This window comes from Myodes glareolus, chromosome 8 (genome assembly GCF_982192425.1).
Source record: "Myodes glareolus chromosome 8, mMyoGla1.1, whole genome shotgun sequence".
NCBI classification, from domain to species: domain Eukaryota; kingdom Metazoa; phylum Chordata; class Mammalia; order Rodentia; family Cricetidae; genus Myodes; species Myodes glareolus.
The window spans coordinates 72,916,771-72,936,120 of record NC_142033.1 but is presented as its reverse complement, the minus strand read 5'-3'; the positions used below and the strand labels follow the sequence as shown (position 1 = coordinate 72,936,120).

At 43.3% G+C, this 19,350-nt stretch overlaps 1 protein-coding gene across 1 annotated transcript in view; it reads left to right on the top strand.

Annotated features, from left to right (window-relative positions):
• The first annotated feature begins 6,247 nt into the window (after nt 1–6,247).
• Nucleotides 6,248–19,350, top strand: part of LOC125387503 (sodium/glucose cotransporter 1) — a 70,076-nt gene continuing 56,973 nt past the window's right edge. Inside the window, exons 1-2 of the mRNA XM_087909120.1 lie at nt 6,248–6,523; nt 18,054–18,125. Coding sequence (XP_087765246.1) covers nt 6,389–6,523; nt 18,054–18,125 — 207 coding nt within the window. The 5' untranslated portion in view covers nt 6,248–6,388. The remainder of the gene's footprint in view (nt 6,524–18,053; nt 18,126–19,350) is intronic.

The window sequence follows — 19,350 nt, the reverse complement described above, 5'->3', positions numbered from 1 at the left end:
TACTGTAGCTCCGTAATAGAGTTTGAAGTCAGGGATGGTAATGCCTCCTGAAGTTCCTTTATTGTATAAGATTGTTTTGGCTATCCTGGGTTTTTTGTTTTTCCAAATAAACTTGATTATTGTTTTCTCAAGGTCTGTGAAGAAGTTTGATGGGATTTTGATGGGGATTGCATTGAATCTATAGATTGCTTTTGGTAGAATTGCCATTTTTACTATGTTGATCCTCCCAATCCAAGAGCAAGGGAGATCTTTCCATTTTCTGGTATCCTCCTCAATTTCTTTCTTCAAAGACTTAAAGTTCTTGTCATATAGGTCTTTCACTTCCTTGGTTAGAGTAACCCCAAGATATTTTATGCTATTTGTGGCTATCGTGAAAGGTGATGTTTCTCTGATTTCCCTCTCTGCTTCTTTATCCTTTGTGTATAGGAGGGCCACTGATTTTTTGGAGTTGATCTTGTATCCTGCCACGTTACTAAAGGTGTTTATCAGCTGTAGGAGTTCTTTGGTAGAGTTTTTGGGGTCACTTATGTACACTATCATATCATCAGCAAATAACAAAAGTTTAACTTCATCCTTTCCAATTCGAATCCCCTTGATCTCCTTATGTTGTCTTATTGCTATTGCTAGAACTTCAAGCACTATATTGAAGAGGTATGGAGAGAGTGGACAGCCTTGTCGTGTTCCTGATTTTAGTGGAAAGGCTTTGAGTTTCTCTCCATTCAATTTGATGTTAGCTGTCGGCTTGCTGTATATTGCTTTTATTATATTTAGGTATGATCCTTGTATCCCCAGTCTCTCCAACACCTTTATCATAAATGGGTGTTGAATTTTGTCAAATGCTTTTTCAGCATCCAATGAAATGATCATATGGTTTTTTCTTTCAGTTTATTTATATGATGGATTACATTGATAGATTTGCATATGTTGAACCAGCCCTGCATCTCTGGGATGAAGCCTACTTGATCATAATGGATAATTTTTCTAATGTGTTCCTGGATTCGGTTTGCCAGGATTTTATAGAGAATTTTCGCGTCGATGTTCATGAGTGAGATTGGCCTGTAATTCTCTTTCTTGGTTGTGTCTTTCTGTGGTTTTGGTATTAAGGTAACTGTAGCTTCATAAAAGGAGTTTGGCAATGACTCTTCTGTTTCTATATTATGGAATACATTAAGGAGTATAGGAATTAGCTCTTCCTGGAAGTTCTGGTAGAATTCTGCATTGAAACCATCTGGTCCTGGACTTTTTTTGGTAGGGAGATTTCTGAAAACAGCTTCTAGTTCTTCACGACTAACAGGTCTATTTAGATTATTCACCTGTTCTTGGTTCAACTTTGGTATATGGTACTTATCTAAAAAAATGTCCATTTCTTTTACATTTTTCAACTTTGTGGCATATAAACTTTCGTAGTAAGATCTAATGATTCTCTGAATTTCCTCTGAGTCTGTGGTTATATCCCCCTTTTCATTTCTGATCCTATTAATTTGCATGTGCTCTCTCTGCCGTTTGATTAGTTTGGATAGGGGTTTGTCAATCTTGTTGATTTTCTCCAAGAACCAGCTTTTTGATTCATTGATTCTTTGGATTGTTTTCTCTGTTTCTATTTTGTTGATTTCAGCCCTCAGTTTGATTATTTCCAGTCTTCTACTCCTCCTGGGTGAATCAGCTTCTTTTTTTTCTAGAGCTTTCAAGTGTGCTGTTAGGTCTCCAATGTGTGCTTTCTCCATTTTCTTTATTTGGGCACCTATTGCTATGAATTTTCCTCTTAGCACTGCTTTCATAGTGTCCCATAGGTTTGAGTATGTTGTGTCTTTGTTTTCATTAAATTCAAGGAAGACTTTAATTTCTTTCTTAATTTCGTCCTTGACCCAGGGGTGATTTAGTAGTTGACTGTTCAACTTCCATGAGTTTGTTGACTTCCTGGGGGTAGCATTGTTGTTGAATTCTAATTTTAATCCATGGTGATCTGACAAGACACAGGTGGTTACTAATATTTTTTTGTATCTGTGGGAGTTTGTTTTGTTGCCGAGTATGTGGTCAATCTTCGAGAAGGTTCCATGAACTGCAGAGAAGAAGGTATATTCTTTCCTCTTTGGGTGGAGTGTTCTATAGATGTCTGTTAAGTCCATTTGATTCAATACCTCCAATAAATCTCTTAATTCTCTGTTTGGTTTCTGTATGATTGACCTGTCCATTGGTGAGAGAGGAGTGTTGAAGTCTCCTACTATTAGCGTGTGTGGTTTGATGACTGCCTTGAGTTCTAGAAGAGTTTCTTTTACATATGTGGGTGCCTTTACATTAGGGGCATAGATATTCAGGATTGAGATTTCTTCCTGATGAGTTGTTCCTGTTTTGAGTATGAAATGTCCATCTCCATCTCTTCTGATTGATTTTAGTTTGAAGTCTATTTTGTTAGATATTAGAATGGCCACACCCGCTTGTTTCTTAGGTCCATTTGCTTGGAAGACCTTTTCCCAACCCTTTACTCTGAGTAGGTGTCTGTCTTTGTGGTTGAGGTGTGTTTCTTGTAAACAGCAGAATGTTGGATCCTGTTTTCGTATCCAATCTCTAAGTCTGTGCCTCTTTATAGGTGAATTGAGTCCATTGATATTAAGAGATATTAATGACCATTGGTTGTTGACTCCAGTCATTTTTTTTGGTGGTAATAGAGTGTATGTGTTTTCCTTCTTTGAATTGTGCTAGTGAAGGGTTGCTAGATGTCTGAATTATTGTAGTCAGTGTTGGCAGTGTTGGATTCCTTGGGATGTAATTTTCCTTCTAGTATTCTCTGTAAGGCTGGATTAGTAGTTATATATTGTTTAAATTTGTTTTTATCCTGGAATATTTTGTTTTCTCCGTTGATAGTGAACGAAAGCTTGGCTGGGTAAAGTAGTCTGGGCTTGCATCCATGGTCCCTTAATTTCTGCAGTACCTCTATCCAGGACCTTCTGGCTTTCATGGTTTCTATAGAGAAGTCTGGTGTAAGTCTGATAGGTTTACCTTTATAGGTTACTTGACCTTTTTCCTTTGCAGCTCTTAATATCCTTTCTTTAATCTGACTGCTTTGTGTTTTGATTATTATATGGCGAGGGGACGTTTTTTTCTGATCCAGTCTATTCGGTGTTCTGTATGCTTCTTGCACCTTCATAGGAATATCCCTCTTTAGGATGGGAAAGTTTTCTTCTATAATTTTGTTGAATATATCTTCTGGACCTTTGATCTGCAATTCTTCTCCTTCTTCTACTCCTATTATTCTTAGATTTGGTTTTTTTATTATGTCCCATATTTCCTGAATGTTTTGTGATGAGAATTTGTTGGATTTGCTGTTTTCTTTGGTCAGGGCGTTTATTTTCTCTATGGTGTCTTCATAATCTGAGATTCGTTCTTCTATCTCTTGTATTCTATTGGTTAAGCTTGATTCTGTAGTCTCCGTTCGTTTACCTAGATTTTCCATATCCAGCCGGCCCTCGGTTTGTGTTTTCTTCACTGCCTCCATTTCAGTTTTCAATTCTTGCACTGATTCCATTACCTGTTTGATTGCTTTTTCTTGGTTTCCCAGGGTATCATTTACGAATTTACTCATTTCTTCAAACTTTTTGTTATATTTGTCTTCCATTTCTTTACTCATTTCTTCCAGTTTTTTGTTATATTTCTCTTCTATTTCTTTAAGTGAGTTATTCATACCCTGTTTAAGAGACTCTATTGCTTTCATAATGACACTGTTTTCCACTTCTTCCGGAATAGGGCGTTCGAGTCCTTCTGTCATAAGATCGCTGGGATCTGGTGTTTTCATGTTGTTTTTCAGATTGTTGGAGGAATTCTTGCCTTGGCGCCTGCCCATCTCTTCCTTCAGATGCTCTCCAATGGCTCTTCCCTCCGCTGGGTCTTCTTCTACTGGATTAGTGTCCCTTGCTATCCAGGAATCTCTTTGCCTGCAGTCTTAGCTAGCTGCAGGCAGGCTATTAGAACAAAGGGACTTCCTTCCCTTTGCACTCACCACCTATCCAGACCCGTGGTGCCCACCCTGGCTGAGATGGAGGAATTTAAGCCCGGAAAAAGGGAGAGAGGAGGGGAGGGGTTCGAGGCCAAAAGCTGGGATGGCGTAGCAGGAGAGAGGGATTAGCTGGGGGAAGCTGCCCCTTTGGAGTAGCCAGGGAGATAAGGATGGCGGGAATATTGTGTGTCCCCTCACCGGTTCACACACTTACCCCTGCACAGGATCAGAGCCCCTCGCTGGTCAGAAGAGTCCCTGCCTGCGGTCTTAGCTGCTGCAGGCCGCGAGAACTGGACTTTCTAGGAACAGAGTGTCAATGAACTCTTTTTTTTTTTAGTCTTCCTCTCACCTCAAATCTCTGATTTTTCAGCAAACCAAGATATTTGCCAGAAGATGGTGCCTAGAAAGACCTGTCCTAATTTAACTTGTCTTTCTCATAATTAATGGCTCACTTCAGTGTCTGAGACCTATAGACAATTGGGATCAACTGCCAAATAGGAGTAATGTTAGAGGGAGAGAGGGCTGCTGGCCTGGAGGTGGCCTGAATATCATCACTTATTGATGTGTCCTCCGCCCCATCCCCTCTCTCTCCAGTAATGGTTAAAATAAATACAGGGCATTTGTGCCTAGGCCATGCCTGCCTCCAGCTCTGTGAGGGCAAGGGTCTTCCTGAGCCCCTCATCTTTGAGTCCAGAGAAGATGACTGTGATGACGTCAGTCCTGTTCTTGAGCATTGCAAATATATTTCACTGTGTGCTGAGATGCCTTCGATGTGCGGAATCATCTACCTTAGACATGATTGGCCCCATTTTGTAAGCGAGGAAAACAAGTGCCTGCAAAGTTAGGTAGCAAGTTCTGGGCTCCTTCTCTTGTTCAGGAGAAGACAGAAGTTTAACTTAATATGCCTGAATGCTAGGCACTGGTGGGCTCATGGGGGTTGGGGCACAGAGCTTCCAGAGGAGCTCTGAAGAAGGTAAGCTAGGGAGGTTGCAGATGTGTTACCCCATGCTTCTTCTGCAAAGCTAACCTGGTTGGTTTCTAGAAGTCCTCCCTCTGCAGCATGCTCTGGCCTGGCCTGGGCTGCAGGACCAGCGCAGCTCTTGGCTCACTGTGTGACTTTGGACGAGTCATGCCTTCTTTCCCAGCCATTTTTTATCTGAGCCCAGGCTTGTGGCTCAGACACCTGTCCAAATGTCCAGGGTTTGATGAGTTCTTGGAAAGAGATTCTCCGGCATCTTCTTGTCTGTATGCTTTACTCTTTTGATTCAGGGTCTTACCATATATGTAGCCTGATCACCAATCACAATCCCCTTGACTCTGTCTTTTGAGTGCTGGAATCAGAGATGTGCCAGCACACGAAGACATCTTTCACACTTTAATAGGGTTTCGAAGTACATTACAAATTGTCCCTTGTTGTCTGAGGGGGCTTGATTCTAGGATCCTATAGCACAGTTATATAACATACATGAACACAACCCATGTTGTGCTTTAAATCGTCTCTGGATTACATGTAACACCAACTATCGTGGGCAAGCTATGTAAAACTGTTATACAATATTGTCTAGGGAATCGCAAGGAAAATAACCTGTACAAGTCTGGTGAGTATTTCCATCTATGACGGGTTGAATCATTTAGGCGAAACTTAGGACAAGGAAATGACTCTGGCGAGACCCCTCTTCTCCAAGTCTGCTTTGGTTTTTGGGGTTTTTTTTGTTTGTTTCTTTGTTTGTTTTTATTTTTTTTCCTTCTTCTCATTCCATTGCACTGCTCCTGGGGTTTGCAGGCTGTGGAGAAGTCAGGAACGGGTGAGTGTGCTGCTGGTGACCAAGGGATTTGTATTGAGTTTGCCCCAGCGATCTCATCCTCCTGAGAATATTCGCCAGGAAACCAAAACTTGGCTGCGTTCTCTGAAATGTCCTGCACTCATTTTTCACAGAAACGCCTGGTCTGTTTCAAAAGCACCTGCCACAGGTGAGTCACAGAGTGTACTCCGCTGGCTCCAGGTGTTTCGTGCCCTCTGTGCAGCCCTTCCTTTTCTGCTCCACGAAGGATGCGGCAGTCCGGGCGTGGCAACTACGCGAGGTGCCCACTGCGGGAGTACAGAGGACTTTTGTGCCAGGAGGCACCACCCCCTGCAGGCCCCTCCCTGCTCGAAGAACAGCCCTTACCTGCGGGCGGCTACCTGACAACAGTCTCTCCTACAGATTTGCTGGCTCCTCTTTCAATGGGTCACATGGGGAGAGGCTTCCTGAAGGTGCCCTGCAGAGCAGCAGCGACAGGGGCCCAGCATTGCTGCCATGGGTCCCCTCCCTCGGGGCTGATCATTAACCCAAAGGCATTATAAGGAGTGAGCGGCCCTGGTGAGCCAGTGAGCCAGAGGGACTCCTCGCCACCGCCATGGACAGTATCACCTTGAGCCCCGTGGTCACCACCACAGATTCACCCATACCGTCCTATGAGCGCATTCGCAATGCGGCTGACATCTCAGTCATTGTCATCTACTTCGTGGTGGTGATGGCCGTCGGGCTGTGGGTATGTGCGGGTCCTGGGACATAGACTGAAGAGGGCAGGGCTACTGAGTGGCATGAGCGGGTGCACAGAGATGCCATGGTTTCACTGAACCACAAAAGACCAAGATGGGATTCCAGGTCTCTACAAAGGAGTGGGAATGCCCTGGGAATGCTGGGGAGGAGTTCAGAGTGTTTCTGTGTATAGGAAGGTGGAGGGTTCCAAAGGAAGGCCCAGGAATATCCTGAGCTGAGGTGGGAATTCAGAGGACCAGAGTCTAGGATAGAATGTAAGGGACAGTTCTTGACCTCTTTGCTCACATTCTCACTCTTCCCACTCTTCCACTGGACTTTGGGAGCTCAGCCCAGTGCTCTGCTGCAGGTCTGTTTCCATCAGTCGATGGATGAAGGTTCTATAGTGACATTTAAGATAGTCATCAATCTGACTACAGGGCAAGGCCAGTTCTGGCACCCTCTCTTCTATTGCTTAAGGTCTTAGCTGGGATCATCTTTGTGGATTCCTGGAAATTTCTCCAGTGCCAGATTTATGCTAACCCCATAATGGCTTCCTCAATCAAAGTATCTCTTTCCTCTCAGCTCTGTCCTTCCTCCATCTCAACTATTCAGTTCCCTCAAGTTCTCCTCCCCACTCCCCTTCTCTCTCCTCTTCCCATTCTGCCCTCTCTTCTCCCCGCACCCCCATGCTCCCAATTTTGTCAGGCAATCTTTCCTATTTCCCCTTTCCATGTGGATCTATGTATGTTTTGCTTAGGGTTCACATTGTTACTTAGCTTCTCACCCACCAAAACAGTTTACCTAAGCTAACAGGAGCTTACCAACTCCAGCTGGACAGAAAAGAAACCAGCAGATGACCAAACTAGACCCTCTGAATGGGGGTGACAGTTGTATGGCTGGGGCAGACTGTGGGACCATTGGTTGTGGCACCAGGATTTATCCCTACTGCTTGTACTGACTTTTGGGGAACCCATTCTCTTGGATGGATACCTTATTCAGCCTAGATATAATAGGGAGGACCTTGGACCTTCCCCAAAGCAGAGTGCCTTACCCTCTCTGAGGAGTGGATAGGGGGTGGTGTGGGAAGTAGGTGAAGAAATGAGAGGATGGGGGAGTGGGAACTGGGATTGGAATGTAAAATAAAAACGTTTGTTTTCTTTTAAAAAATAAATTAAAAATTTTTAAAGAAGAATTTAAGGGACAGGAAAAGGGACTGCTCAGAGCTGCAGGGAGGGGTCCAGGGCAGGTGGGTACTGTCCTACTTCTGAAGAATCCAGTTTCCAATGGGAAAGAAACAATTTAGAGCCAGAACAGTGCAGCCTCTGTGTAGCAGGTGCATGAGGCAGCCTATGACTGACCAGTGCCCCCTCCTGGGGAAGGGTTAGCTTTGTATGGTGGGATTCTAGAGGACCTCTGGGATTAGCCATGAGGAAGGAATCAGTGAGCAGAGTGGCCTGGTCTTGGGGAGACGGAAGTACATGTGTCTCCTCTTGGGACTCTGGGGACACACCAAACCAGAGAAACTTGTTCTTCAAAGTCCGGAACATGGAAGGTTCATTTATGATGCTGGATAGCTAACAGCTAGACAGAGCGTGCAACTTTTCAGCCACCTCTTTATAAAGGTTGAATTTGCTGTGGAGGCCGCTGTGGGCTCTTGAGTTATGAAAGGATGGTGGGCATTAGCCTTTTTATAGACATAGCTATATCGGGGAGGAAGGGAGGGAGCATGGGCTCTTTTGTTTGTTTTGGAATTGTAGAAACCACATGTAACAGAGAGACTTCTGGGTGTCACTCTTGTGTCAGCGCGGCTCACTCTTGAGCACTACACCTGTCTTCCTAACAAGCAGGTGTCTAGAATACTCTAGAATACTCACCTTTAGTACTTGTTCTCATGCAGCTGAACTAGATGATGAAGAACGAACCCCCCCCCCCAGCCTCAGTTTATCCTAGTATAAAATGGGCATGTTCTTAGGATTCCCTCCCCCAAATACTGTGATGTGAATCTGAGAGGTCTTTATGATTCTAGGAAATATTTTTCAGGTGTCTTGATCTTTGCCTTGACCCCAGGCCCTCAAGCATGGTGCTTGCTTTCTACCTCTCCCCTCCGGTTCAGACTGGTAGATGGTGGAGCCAAGATGCGAGTCTACCACTTGCTAGTTACACCAGATGGCCCCCTTTCCAGGCACTGATCATCTCTGCTCTTACCCAGACTCATGTTAGCGCCCCCCCAAGTCCTGCGAGTGTTTACAATTTTTATGGTGTTTGCACTTTTGAAATATGTGTGAACCAGGGTCATTCGTCCTGTTAAAATGCTACTTAACGCGCCTGTTAGTATTTGTCTATGTTTAATCTTCTCCTATTAGTCAGTGCTTCTGGACCTTGCTCATTTGACACGATGAATGTCTTCCAGTTAACACTCCTCTTTATCCTACCGAAGTGCTATGACTTGAATTAGGGATGGGCATTCTGGTCTCTGAATGATTTCTGGGCTGCACAGACTCACCCCAGTCCACTGTGCGCCTCGCCTTAGAAAATCACCCATAGTTACTGTTCATTCATCTCCACCCCCACCCATGCCAGCATTACCTATGTGGGCTCTATATTCTTTTAACATTGTTATTCATTGATTATCTTTGGGCATTGTCCTATTACCTGTTTGATATTTATTTCCCTTTTTTTCACTATTTCTCGTTGCCTCTTCAGGGGGTTTTATATACATCTAAGTTGAATTGCTGACCTTATTCTTACTGGAACATGCTACCAACCCAAACCAAAACTGCTAAAAACTGATAAATGGCCAAATCTTGACCCGTAGCCCACTCTTGTATGGCTCATAAACTAGGAATAAATGCTACAATGTCATTGTGAGTTATAAATGTAATAGAATAAGGCATAATAAAAATAACGTGTGGCAGAGAACCCATAAAATCTGAAGTACCCAATATCGGACCCATATTCTTCTTTTTAAAAATGTATTATTATTAATTTATATTTTATGTATACAGGTGTGCTGCCTGCATGCATGTCTATGTACCACATGTGTACAGTGTCTTATGAGTTTATAAGAGGGTGTCAGGTCACCTTGAATTGAAGTTATAGATAATTGTGAGCTGCCATGTGAGTGTTGGGAATTGAAACTTTGTCCTCTGAAAGAAATCAGTGCTTCTGACCTCTGAGTCATCTCCTCAGCCCTCAAACCCATTTTATTTTGGCCTAATCAGATGATTGCTTGTCATTAAGACCCTTGCTATTTGAATCAGTAGAATCTTGCTGCCTGAGTTGGAATGGCCTTTGAGTTATTAACATCATTGACTGCTTAGGTTGGAATGGCCTCAGGGAGCCCAACCTTTGCATTTTATTAATGAGGGTAGGAATGGGTAGCCAGAAGTCATTCAGACCAATCGACACCAGACTGGGGACAAAGACACAAAACCAATGCTAGCCTTCCTGTCTCCTCCCTCAAGATACTGCCCTTCCTGGAAAACCCTCTCCTTTGTCCCTGCTCCATCCCTGGGTGAAAGTGTCCTTCCTTCCTCGCGTGCACATGAAAATGTCCTAAAGTTATTGAGTCCAGTCCTCTTCATTCTGTACTCACACATCTCTCCACTGGACATTTGAGAAAATAGTTTTCACACGTTACCAACAGCTTTACCTAGAACATTCCAGCAGGAACTCTCCCCTGGGGCCCAGTTTTCATCTCTGGACAGTCCTGGAAGAGAAAAAATCCTCCCAATATCAAGTTTAAGCCACTCATCCTCAGTTCCTTATATTTCATCTGATGGTGACCTATGTAGGTTGCTCTGGACATGACTACCCCATTTCATGTATCAGGAAACTGTATGCCACATCTGGATCTTCACTCTGAGGACCCAACACCCTAGTTTCCTTCCTTCCTTCCTTCCTTCCTTCCTTCCTTCCTTCCTTCCTTCCTTCCTTCCTCCCTCCCTCCCTTCCTTCCTTCTTTCCTTCCTTCCTTCTTTCTTTTCTTTCCTTCTTTCTTTCTTGTGCATGTGTGTGCGCATGTGTGTGTAAAGTCTCTCTACACAGTCCTGGCTGTCTCAGAACTCACTTTGTAGGTCAGGTTGGCCTCAGGCTCACAGAGATTCACTGCCTCTGCCTCTGTTGCCGAGCACATCTTACTTTATGACTTGATAGGGCAGATAACACCCAGCTCATGAGTGATTTGGTGGACAATTGTCAAACATTCAGTTTCCATGAAGGGCCAAGAGCAGGCCAAGAGCTGTCTCTCAAAGGGAGAATAGTTGTCTGCAGATTATCATAGTGCCTTTCTTCAAAATCCCAAAGGGCTCTTCTGTGATTCTCACATGAAGGCTTACCAAAGGCTCCAAACAGCATCCCTATCTGACTTTGACCCTTCAAGTACCATCGGGTCTGCTGGACCACATGGTCCAAGTGGTCCAGCAGCCTGCGCAGCAGCCTGCACCTGTTGAACCATCTCCTTGTTCCAGGCTCCACTCAAAGCTCGCAATTTTCAAAGCTTGAGTAGATTGGCAGAGCAACACACCCAAGAGAGGAATGTGCTGTCAACAGAACCTAAATAGGTCTACTAAGCATTGTGCTTCTTTCTCGGTTATGGGTGGGGCCAGGTACAATAATTTAATCTTTCACCTTAGAAAAGGATTATCTCTACGTGCCCCATACCATGGACTCCCGGAAATTTCATTGAGATAGAGGCCTCTTGAATTTTGTTTGGATATTCCCCATCCTCTGATGTACGTATACCTTATCAGTACTGGTCCATTCAGCATCATGTCATAATAGAGTGGACCAGTGTGATATTTTATAGAAAAGATGGATGATCAAGATCTCCATGAACTAAGTTATGATTCAGCAGTGCTGAGGGCTGTGCAGATGGTGGAGATCCATCTCAAGAGGTTTCAGAGAGGAACAATTTTAGCAACGAGACTGGAGACTAGTGTGAAATTTTTGGAAAGAATGTGTCTGTTTTCTGCCCTTGTCCCAAGAATCAGTCTGAGGCTAAATTGAAAAAAAAAAAAAAGGTAATGTAATTTGGTTCAGAGAGGAGATTTCAAGCCATCCCGATATTGACTCTGATTGTTCTGATGTTTGTTGGCCATCACTCTTATGCAGGTCTACATTTCAAAGAAGCAAGCGGGGCAAAAAGAAATACAACATGTGCAGTTTAAGTGAAAAGGCGCACCAGGAAATTCAATGTTGGAGCCAAGTCCTGTTCTGAAAGAGATAAGGAGAGGTTAATAAAATATGGGTGCTAATAAAGTACAATAAGATAAAGCAAGACAAACAAATCAGAATAGGACAGAGCAACCAACAAGAAAAAGAGCCAAAGAGAGAGCACACAACACACACACGGACATAAAAGTACACAGGGATCCCCTAAAAACACAAAACTGAAAGACACAATACGTAAGCAAAGGACCTGTGGGGTAGAAAAATGCCCGACATAATATGTGAGACAAAGACTCTCCAAACTTGCCACTGAGCTCATTCTGTGTTGGCATCCACTGCTGGGCATGGGGCCTGCCCTTAAGAGTGGTTTGTTTCCCCAGTGAGACTCCCTTGGAGGAAGCTAATTGTTCATTTGCATGTGGCTATCAACTGTAGACAGCTTCTGGGTTGGGGATGGGGCGTGTGTCTGCTCCTCCTTTCAGCTCTAGGGCCCATCTGGTGCAGACCTGTGCAGGTCGTGTGTGCTGCCTCAGGTTTGTGAGTTCCTATGTGTGCCAGCCTTGTGTCTAGAAGGTGTCGAGGGCCAGCAGAGTCCAGTTACTGACTCCCTGCCAAAGCTCAGAGCAGTTCCCTCAGGGCAGTCAAGGATTTAGAATCTAATTCTTAGTCTAAGGAGTGACTGAAGGAGCTCATACATTCGCTCTTAGAATTATGCTTTTTATTCTTCTCAACCTGCTCTTTTAAAAAGTTTCCAGTTTATACACACACACACACACACACACACACACACACACACACACACACCAAACAAAGGCAGTTCTCTGGTAATCACAAGATTATAAATCCAGTGTTTCTCTCAGGGTCATAAGGCAGATGGGAGCTTTCTGGGGAAATGAAGTCAGCAGTTTATGGCTCAGGGAGGAGTGGCTGGGAAGACGTCCAAGCAGCATTAGGAAGCAGAAAGGTTGATTTAATAGGCTCCAAAGACTAAAGGGAGTTTGGACAAAGTACCACATTTCTAGATTGCCTTGATTAGCTATGGGTTAGTGATGGAAAATGCAAAGGGAAAAATGGGTAGGTGCAGTGAGTGAATGGCTTTTCTTTAGGGTTAGCGCTGAGGGTCAGCTGAGCTAGCACTTTCCCAAGTCAGCTATGGGAGAATTAGGACACTCAGTCTCAAAGGAGCTTGCATGTCCCTTTATCTATGAAGGTCCCAAATGTGGCCCTTATGAAAGACTTCTTTCCTGAGTGCATGCCCTGCCAAATGGAAGATAGCTGCAGGGAACTGGCTTCTAATGTATCTCAGAGAAGGAAGCAGAAGTTTAGCTGTAGGAATCAAGGTTTGACTGTGTGGCTAAATTCTCTCAATGGTCTCTTGGAGTAGGGTAAGTCACCCAAAAAAAAAGAAAAGAACAGGGCAAGGTTTCCAGTGTCCACAGTCCTTGTGGGACAAATTGATCCAGTTATGAAGCAAGTCCTAGTATATATTCTATATATCAGACTATATAGCTAAAATTAAAAGTCATCTACCTGACCATCCACAGATATGTGTGTCCATAGATTGAGACGCAATCATGAGATTACACACTATAATGCAGGTATAGGGAGATACCAAGCTGTCTCACCAATGTAAGCAACAGCTTCCAGAGTTGATAGTCCTGCAGATCTGGACAGGATTAATCCTCTGTTAAATAACCACGCCTCTAGTGGGCTGACATCTATACTAGTTGCCACCTACTTCTCATGTGCCCTGACAAGAAGGCCTTGAGTCCTTGTGCCTTTCATCCCTCTGGTTCTTACACCCTTTCTGCCTCCTCTTACATGGAGTTCACTGAGCCCTGCAGGGAATGATTTGATGAAGACCTACCTTCTAGGGCTGAGTGTTCCAAGGTCTCTCACTCTCTGCCTATTGTCTGGCATGGGTCTCTGTATTTGTTCCCAGCTGCTGCGGGAGGAACTTCTCTGATGCCTGAGAAGGACACCTGTGAGCAGAGCAGAGTGTTGTTAGGAGTCATTGAGCATAAAGCTATGCTCCTTTAGCAGAACAGTAGTGTTCAGTCAGTCTGGTCTCCGGTTCTTGACCACCTACACAGTGCTGGGCATGTGTTCCATCTCACGGAATAGATTTAAATCCAATCACAGATTGGCTGGTTAGTTAGCTGGCCACAGCTTTGTGTCACTAGTACACCAGTGTATGCAGGCAGGACACCACTGTCTACTGAAGGTTTATAGATGGGTTGGGGTTTACCTTTCTCCTTTGGAGGCGTTCAGAGTACCTTCTAGTACTGTGAGCACTAGTCTGCAGGGGTGAAACTGTAGCTAGGCACCAGCTCAGTTTCTCTGCGTTCAACGAGTCTTGTAGGTATTTTCTCCAATAATAGGGCCTTACTGTCAGTTGGTGGAGAACCACCGGTAGCCTTGGCAATAGCCTGGGTTTAGGGATTCACATGGGACCTCTTTGGCCAAGACCTCAATTAGATATAACTCCTTCCAGGTACTGGAAACTTCATTTGGTGATGAGAAATATCCAGTTGGGTCACCCTGTTATTTGGTGATTTCATTTAGAAGCTTCATCTATGTATATAATTTAGGAAGCTTCTATTGCATTAGGTCTCCATATGACCCCTCAAACAGCCCTTAGCTTTAGCTGTCTCTTCCTGTATTCCCTCCATTGCCCCTTCTTCCCTCCAGCTTCCTGTTTGATTCCCTCAGTCCAGTCCCCCTTCCCAGCTTCCATCCATCATTGTCTCTTCAATTCCCCCTTCTGGGGAGATACCTCCCTCGCCCTTAGTCCCTTCCTCTCAACCTGTAGTAAACAACCTGTAGCTGTTTGTTCATCAATTTAACAGCTACCATCCCCATATAAACAAATACATACCATATTTGTCTTTCTGGATCTGGGTTACTTCACTCAGGATGATTTTTTTCTAGTTTGTCCATTTATCTGAGAATTTCATGATTTCATTTTTTAAATAATGGTTGAGTAATATTCCACTGGGTAAATGTACCAACTTTTCTTATTCATTCATCTGTTGATGGATATCTGGGTTGTTTCCAATTTCCGGTTATTATTAATGAGCAGCAGTGAACATAGTTGCACAAGTGTCTCTGTGGTAGATGACGCATCCTTTGTACACATGTCTAAGAGTGGTATTGTTGGATCTTTGTTTTTTAAGATTTTTTTGCCATTTAAAATTTACACTTCCTCCCCTCCTCCCATTCCCCTCACTCTCTCCCACTCACTCTCCTCCCTCCCCCTCCCTGCTTGAGAGAGGGCAGGGAACCCTGCCCTGTGGGAAGTCCATGGCTCTCCCCTCTACATCCAGGCCTAGGAAGCTGTGCATCCAAATGTACTAGAGTCCTAAAAAGCCAGTACATGCAGTAAAAACAAGTCCCAGCGCCTTTATCAATGGCTTCTCAGTCAGCCTCCATTGTCAGCCACAATCAGAGAGTCTGATTTGATCCCATGCTTGTTCAGTCCCAGTCCAGCTGTATTTGGTGAGCTCCCATTAGAACAGGCACACTGACTCAGAGGGTGGACCAACCCCTCACAGTCCTGACTTCCTTGCTCGTCTTCTCCCTCCTTCTGCCCTTCAACTGGACCTTGGGAGCTCAGTCCTTGCTCTGATGAGAGTCTCTGTCTCTATTTCCATCCGTCACTGGACGAAGATTCTATGGTGATATTCAAGATAATAATCAGTGTGATAGTGGGGCAAGGACAGTTCAGGCACCCTCTCCTCTGCTGCCCAAGGAACTAGCTGGGGACAACCCTGTGGACACCTGGGACCCCCTCTAGATCCAAGTCTCTTGCCAATCCTGAAATGACTCCCTTAATGTAGCTATCTTCTACCCTGCTCCTATATCCGCTCTTCCTCCATCTCCACCCTCCCACTTCCCCAAGCTCTCCCCAATCTTTCCCTTCTCCCTTCCCTGTCCCCCTCTCCCCTTCCCCCAATCCCATTCCCACCCCTACCCTCACCCGCATGCTCCCAACTTTTGCCCAGCAATCTTGTTTGCTTCCAATTTCCAGGAGGATCTATATATGTTTTGCTTTGGGTTCACCTTGTTATTTGGCTTCTCTAGGCTTGTGAACTATAGGCTTAATGTCCTTTGTTTATGGCTAGAGTCCACTAATGAGTGAGTACATACCATATTCATCTTTTTTGGGTCTGGGTTATCTCACTCAGGATAGTTTTTTCTATTTCCATCCATTTGTATGCAAAATTCAAGATGTCATTGTTTTTTACCACTGAGTAGTACTCTAATGTGTATATATTCCACACTTTCTTTATCCATTCTTCCATTGATGGGCATCTAGGCTGTTTCCAGGTTCTGGCTATTACAAATAATGCTGCTATGAACATAGTTGAGCAAATACTTTTGTAGTAAGATTGAGCATGCAAGATATTTTATGTTATTTGAGACTATTTTGATACGTATTATTTCTTTGATTTCTCTCTCGGTCCTTTTGTCATTTGTATATAGAAGGTCTACTGACTTTTGTGTGTTAATTTTTATTCTGCCACTTTGTTGAAAGTGTTTATCAAATATAGAAGTTTCCTGGTAGAATTTTTAGGGTCACTTATATATACTATCATATCATCTGCAATTAAAGATACTTTGACTTCTTTTTTTCCAATTTGTACCCCCTCAATCTTCTTTAGTTTCTCTGGCTAAGACTTCAAGTACTATATTAAATATTTGTGGAGAGAGTGTACAACCTTGTCTTGTTACTGACTTTAGTGAAATTGCTTTGAGTTCCTCTCCATGTGAATTGATGCTGGCTATGAACTTGCTGTAAACTGCCTTTATTTATGAAGAGGTGTGTCCCTTGTATCCTTAATCTCTTTAGTACTTTTATCATGAAGAGGTGTTGGGCTTTTTGAAATCCTTTTATATAGCTAATGAAATAATCATGTCGCTTTTGTCTTTCAGTCTCTTTATATTGTGGGCTACATTCATAGATTTACATATGTTGAACCATCCCTGCATCTCTGGGATGAAGCCTATTTGATCACGGTGGATGATCTTTTTGATGTTTTCCTGGATTTAGTTTACAAGTATTTTATTTAGAATTTTTGCACCTATGTTCACGGGGGAATTGGTTTCTAATTCTCTTTCTTTGTTGGGTCTTTATTTTGTTTGGGTATCAGGGAAACTGTGACCTCATAAAATGATTTGGTCAATATTCCTTCTGTTTCTGTTTTGTGGAATTATTATTTGAGGAGTATTGACATCAACTCTTCTTTGAAAGTCTGGTAAATTCCTACACTAACACCATCTGTTCCTGGGCTTTTTTTTGGGGGGGGAAGGGGACTTTTAATGAATGCTTCCATTTCACTAGGGGCTGTAATTATGTTTAAATTTGTTTATCTGGTCTTTATTTATCCTTGATAGATGGTATATATGAAAAATTTTCCACTCTATTTAGATTTTCTAATTTTGTAGAGTACATGTTTTTGAAGTATATATCCTTATAATTCTCTGGATTTCCTTGATGTCTATTGTTATATTGTTCTTTTTGCCTCTTATTTTGTGAATTTGGATTTTCTCTCTCCACCTCTTAGTTAGGTTGGCTTTGAGTTGTCAATTATGTTGATTTTCTCAAAGAATCAACTCTTGATTTTTGGATTCTTTATATTTTTTCTGCTTTATTGATTTCAACCCTGAGTAATTTTTTTGCCTTCTAATTCTTTTGGGTGTGATTTCTTCTGTTTGTTCTAGGGTTTTCAGGTGTTCTGTTAAATTATTTATAAGAGATTTCTCCATTTTTTTGATGTAGTTACTTAGTCCAATGAGCTTGCCTTTTGGACCTGTCTTCATTATTTCTCATAAGTTTGGCCATGCTGTGTTTTCATTTTCGTTAAATTCTAGAATGTCTTTTGTTTCTTTCTTAATTTCTGTCTTCACGCATTTTTTAATTCACTAGTGAGTTCTTCAGTTTCCATGAGCTTGAAATTTTTTTGTTGTTTCTGTTGTTGTTGATAGCCAGCTTTAATCTGTGGTGGTCAGATAGGATGAAGTGAGCTATTTCAATTGTCTTGTATCTTTTGTGTCTTCCTTTGTGTTCAAGCATGTGGTCAATTTTGGAGAAAGTTCCCCGAGCTGCTGAGAATAAAGTATGTTCTAAGCTAAGTAAGCTAGTTCTAAGGCTTCAGTTTCCCTGTCCATCAAAAGTAAGCGAACATCTACGAGTTCCTTCGTGTGAATGCACCGAGGCTTTGGTGGGAAGGGGGCAGGTAGATAAGGCATGGAAAGTGCTTCGGAGAGTGGACTGGACACAGGACGCGCCCGTGGGAAGGGGTACATCCTTCCATTGGCGCAGTCACTCTTCTACTTTGCTGTTAAAGGTTTGACCCTCTCTCCCTCAGGCAATGTTCTCCACTAACCGCGGTACGGTTGGAGGCTTCTTCCTGGCGGGCCGAAGTATGGTGTGGTGGCCGGTAAGTTTCTCTGGGGAAAAAAAAAAACCCTTTTCATTTTTTTTTTATTATTTACTTTTTGAGATTATAATATAATCACATCATTTCCCCCTCACCTTTTTGCCTCTAAACACTCCCTCTTTGCTCTCTTTTAAATTTATGGCCTCTCTTTTCATTAATTGTTGTTACAAGTTTATGTATGTATTTATATGTATATGTACACACACACACACACACACACACACACACACATACACACACGTATTCCCAACCATAGCCTGCTTGGTCTGAATAATGGTACCTGCATGCCTGTTTTCAGAGCTGAGTGTTTGGACTGGGTACCAATTGGTATGCTGTACCTGGGGAAAACTACTTCTCCTGCTCCAGACGTCCCTTAGTGGTTGATAGTTACTCGTGCAGGGTGGAGCCCGGTGGTTTGTCACAGCCACTTTGGCATGTCTGTTAGTGCTGTCCTCGTTCAGCTCATTCTAGGCAGTCATGCTGGTGAGATTTTCTGGGCGCAGCTTCTGACTTTCCTAGGAAAACAATTGCAAGGCAAATTCCCTAATCCTATGGCTTATAATTTTCCATTCCCTCTTCTGCAACATTCTCCAAGCCTTAGGTACAGGAGTTGTTTTGTAGATGTGTCCCTTGGAGCTGGGCTCCACAACTCTGTATTTTGACTGGTTGTGGTTTTCAGCAATGGTCACCATTTATGGTAAAGAGGAATTTTCTTTTTCCTTTTTCTTTCTTTCTTTCTTTCTTTCTTTCTTTCTTTTTTTCTCTTTTCTTTTTTTTCTCGAAACAAGGTCCCTGGCTGTCCTGAAACTCTTTGTAAACCAGGCTGATCTTGAAATCTCAAAGATCCCTCTATTTCCCCAGGGCTGGGATATAAGGTGTGTGCCACCACCACCTCTCAGCTAAGAGGAATTTTCTTGATGACAGGTAAAAGCTGTACTTAGCTGTGGGTGTGAGGACAGACATCTAGCACTGTGCTTAGGCACTGTGCTGCTTTAGGAAAGCTGTAGGTCTTCCCGCAGTATCCATGACGTCACCAGCCCTGGAGAGGTGGCGAGGCTTCCAGCACTAGACTTGCTTTCCCTCCTGTTGAGCAGTTCCTGAGTCCAGTGAGGCAGCTCTTGGTTAGCAGTAAGGTGTTTTGCCACTACTGCACCCTTAGGGATATCATAGGGATATCATACCATATGGGTCATTGTTACGGTTCATAGGTTTCACAGGTGTCATA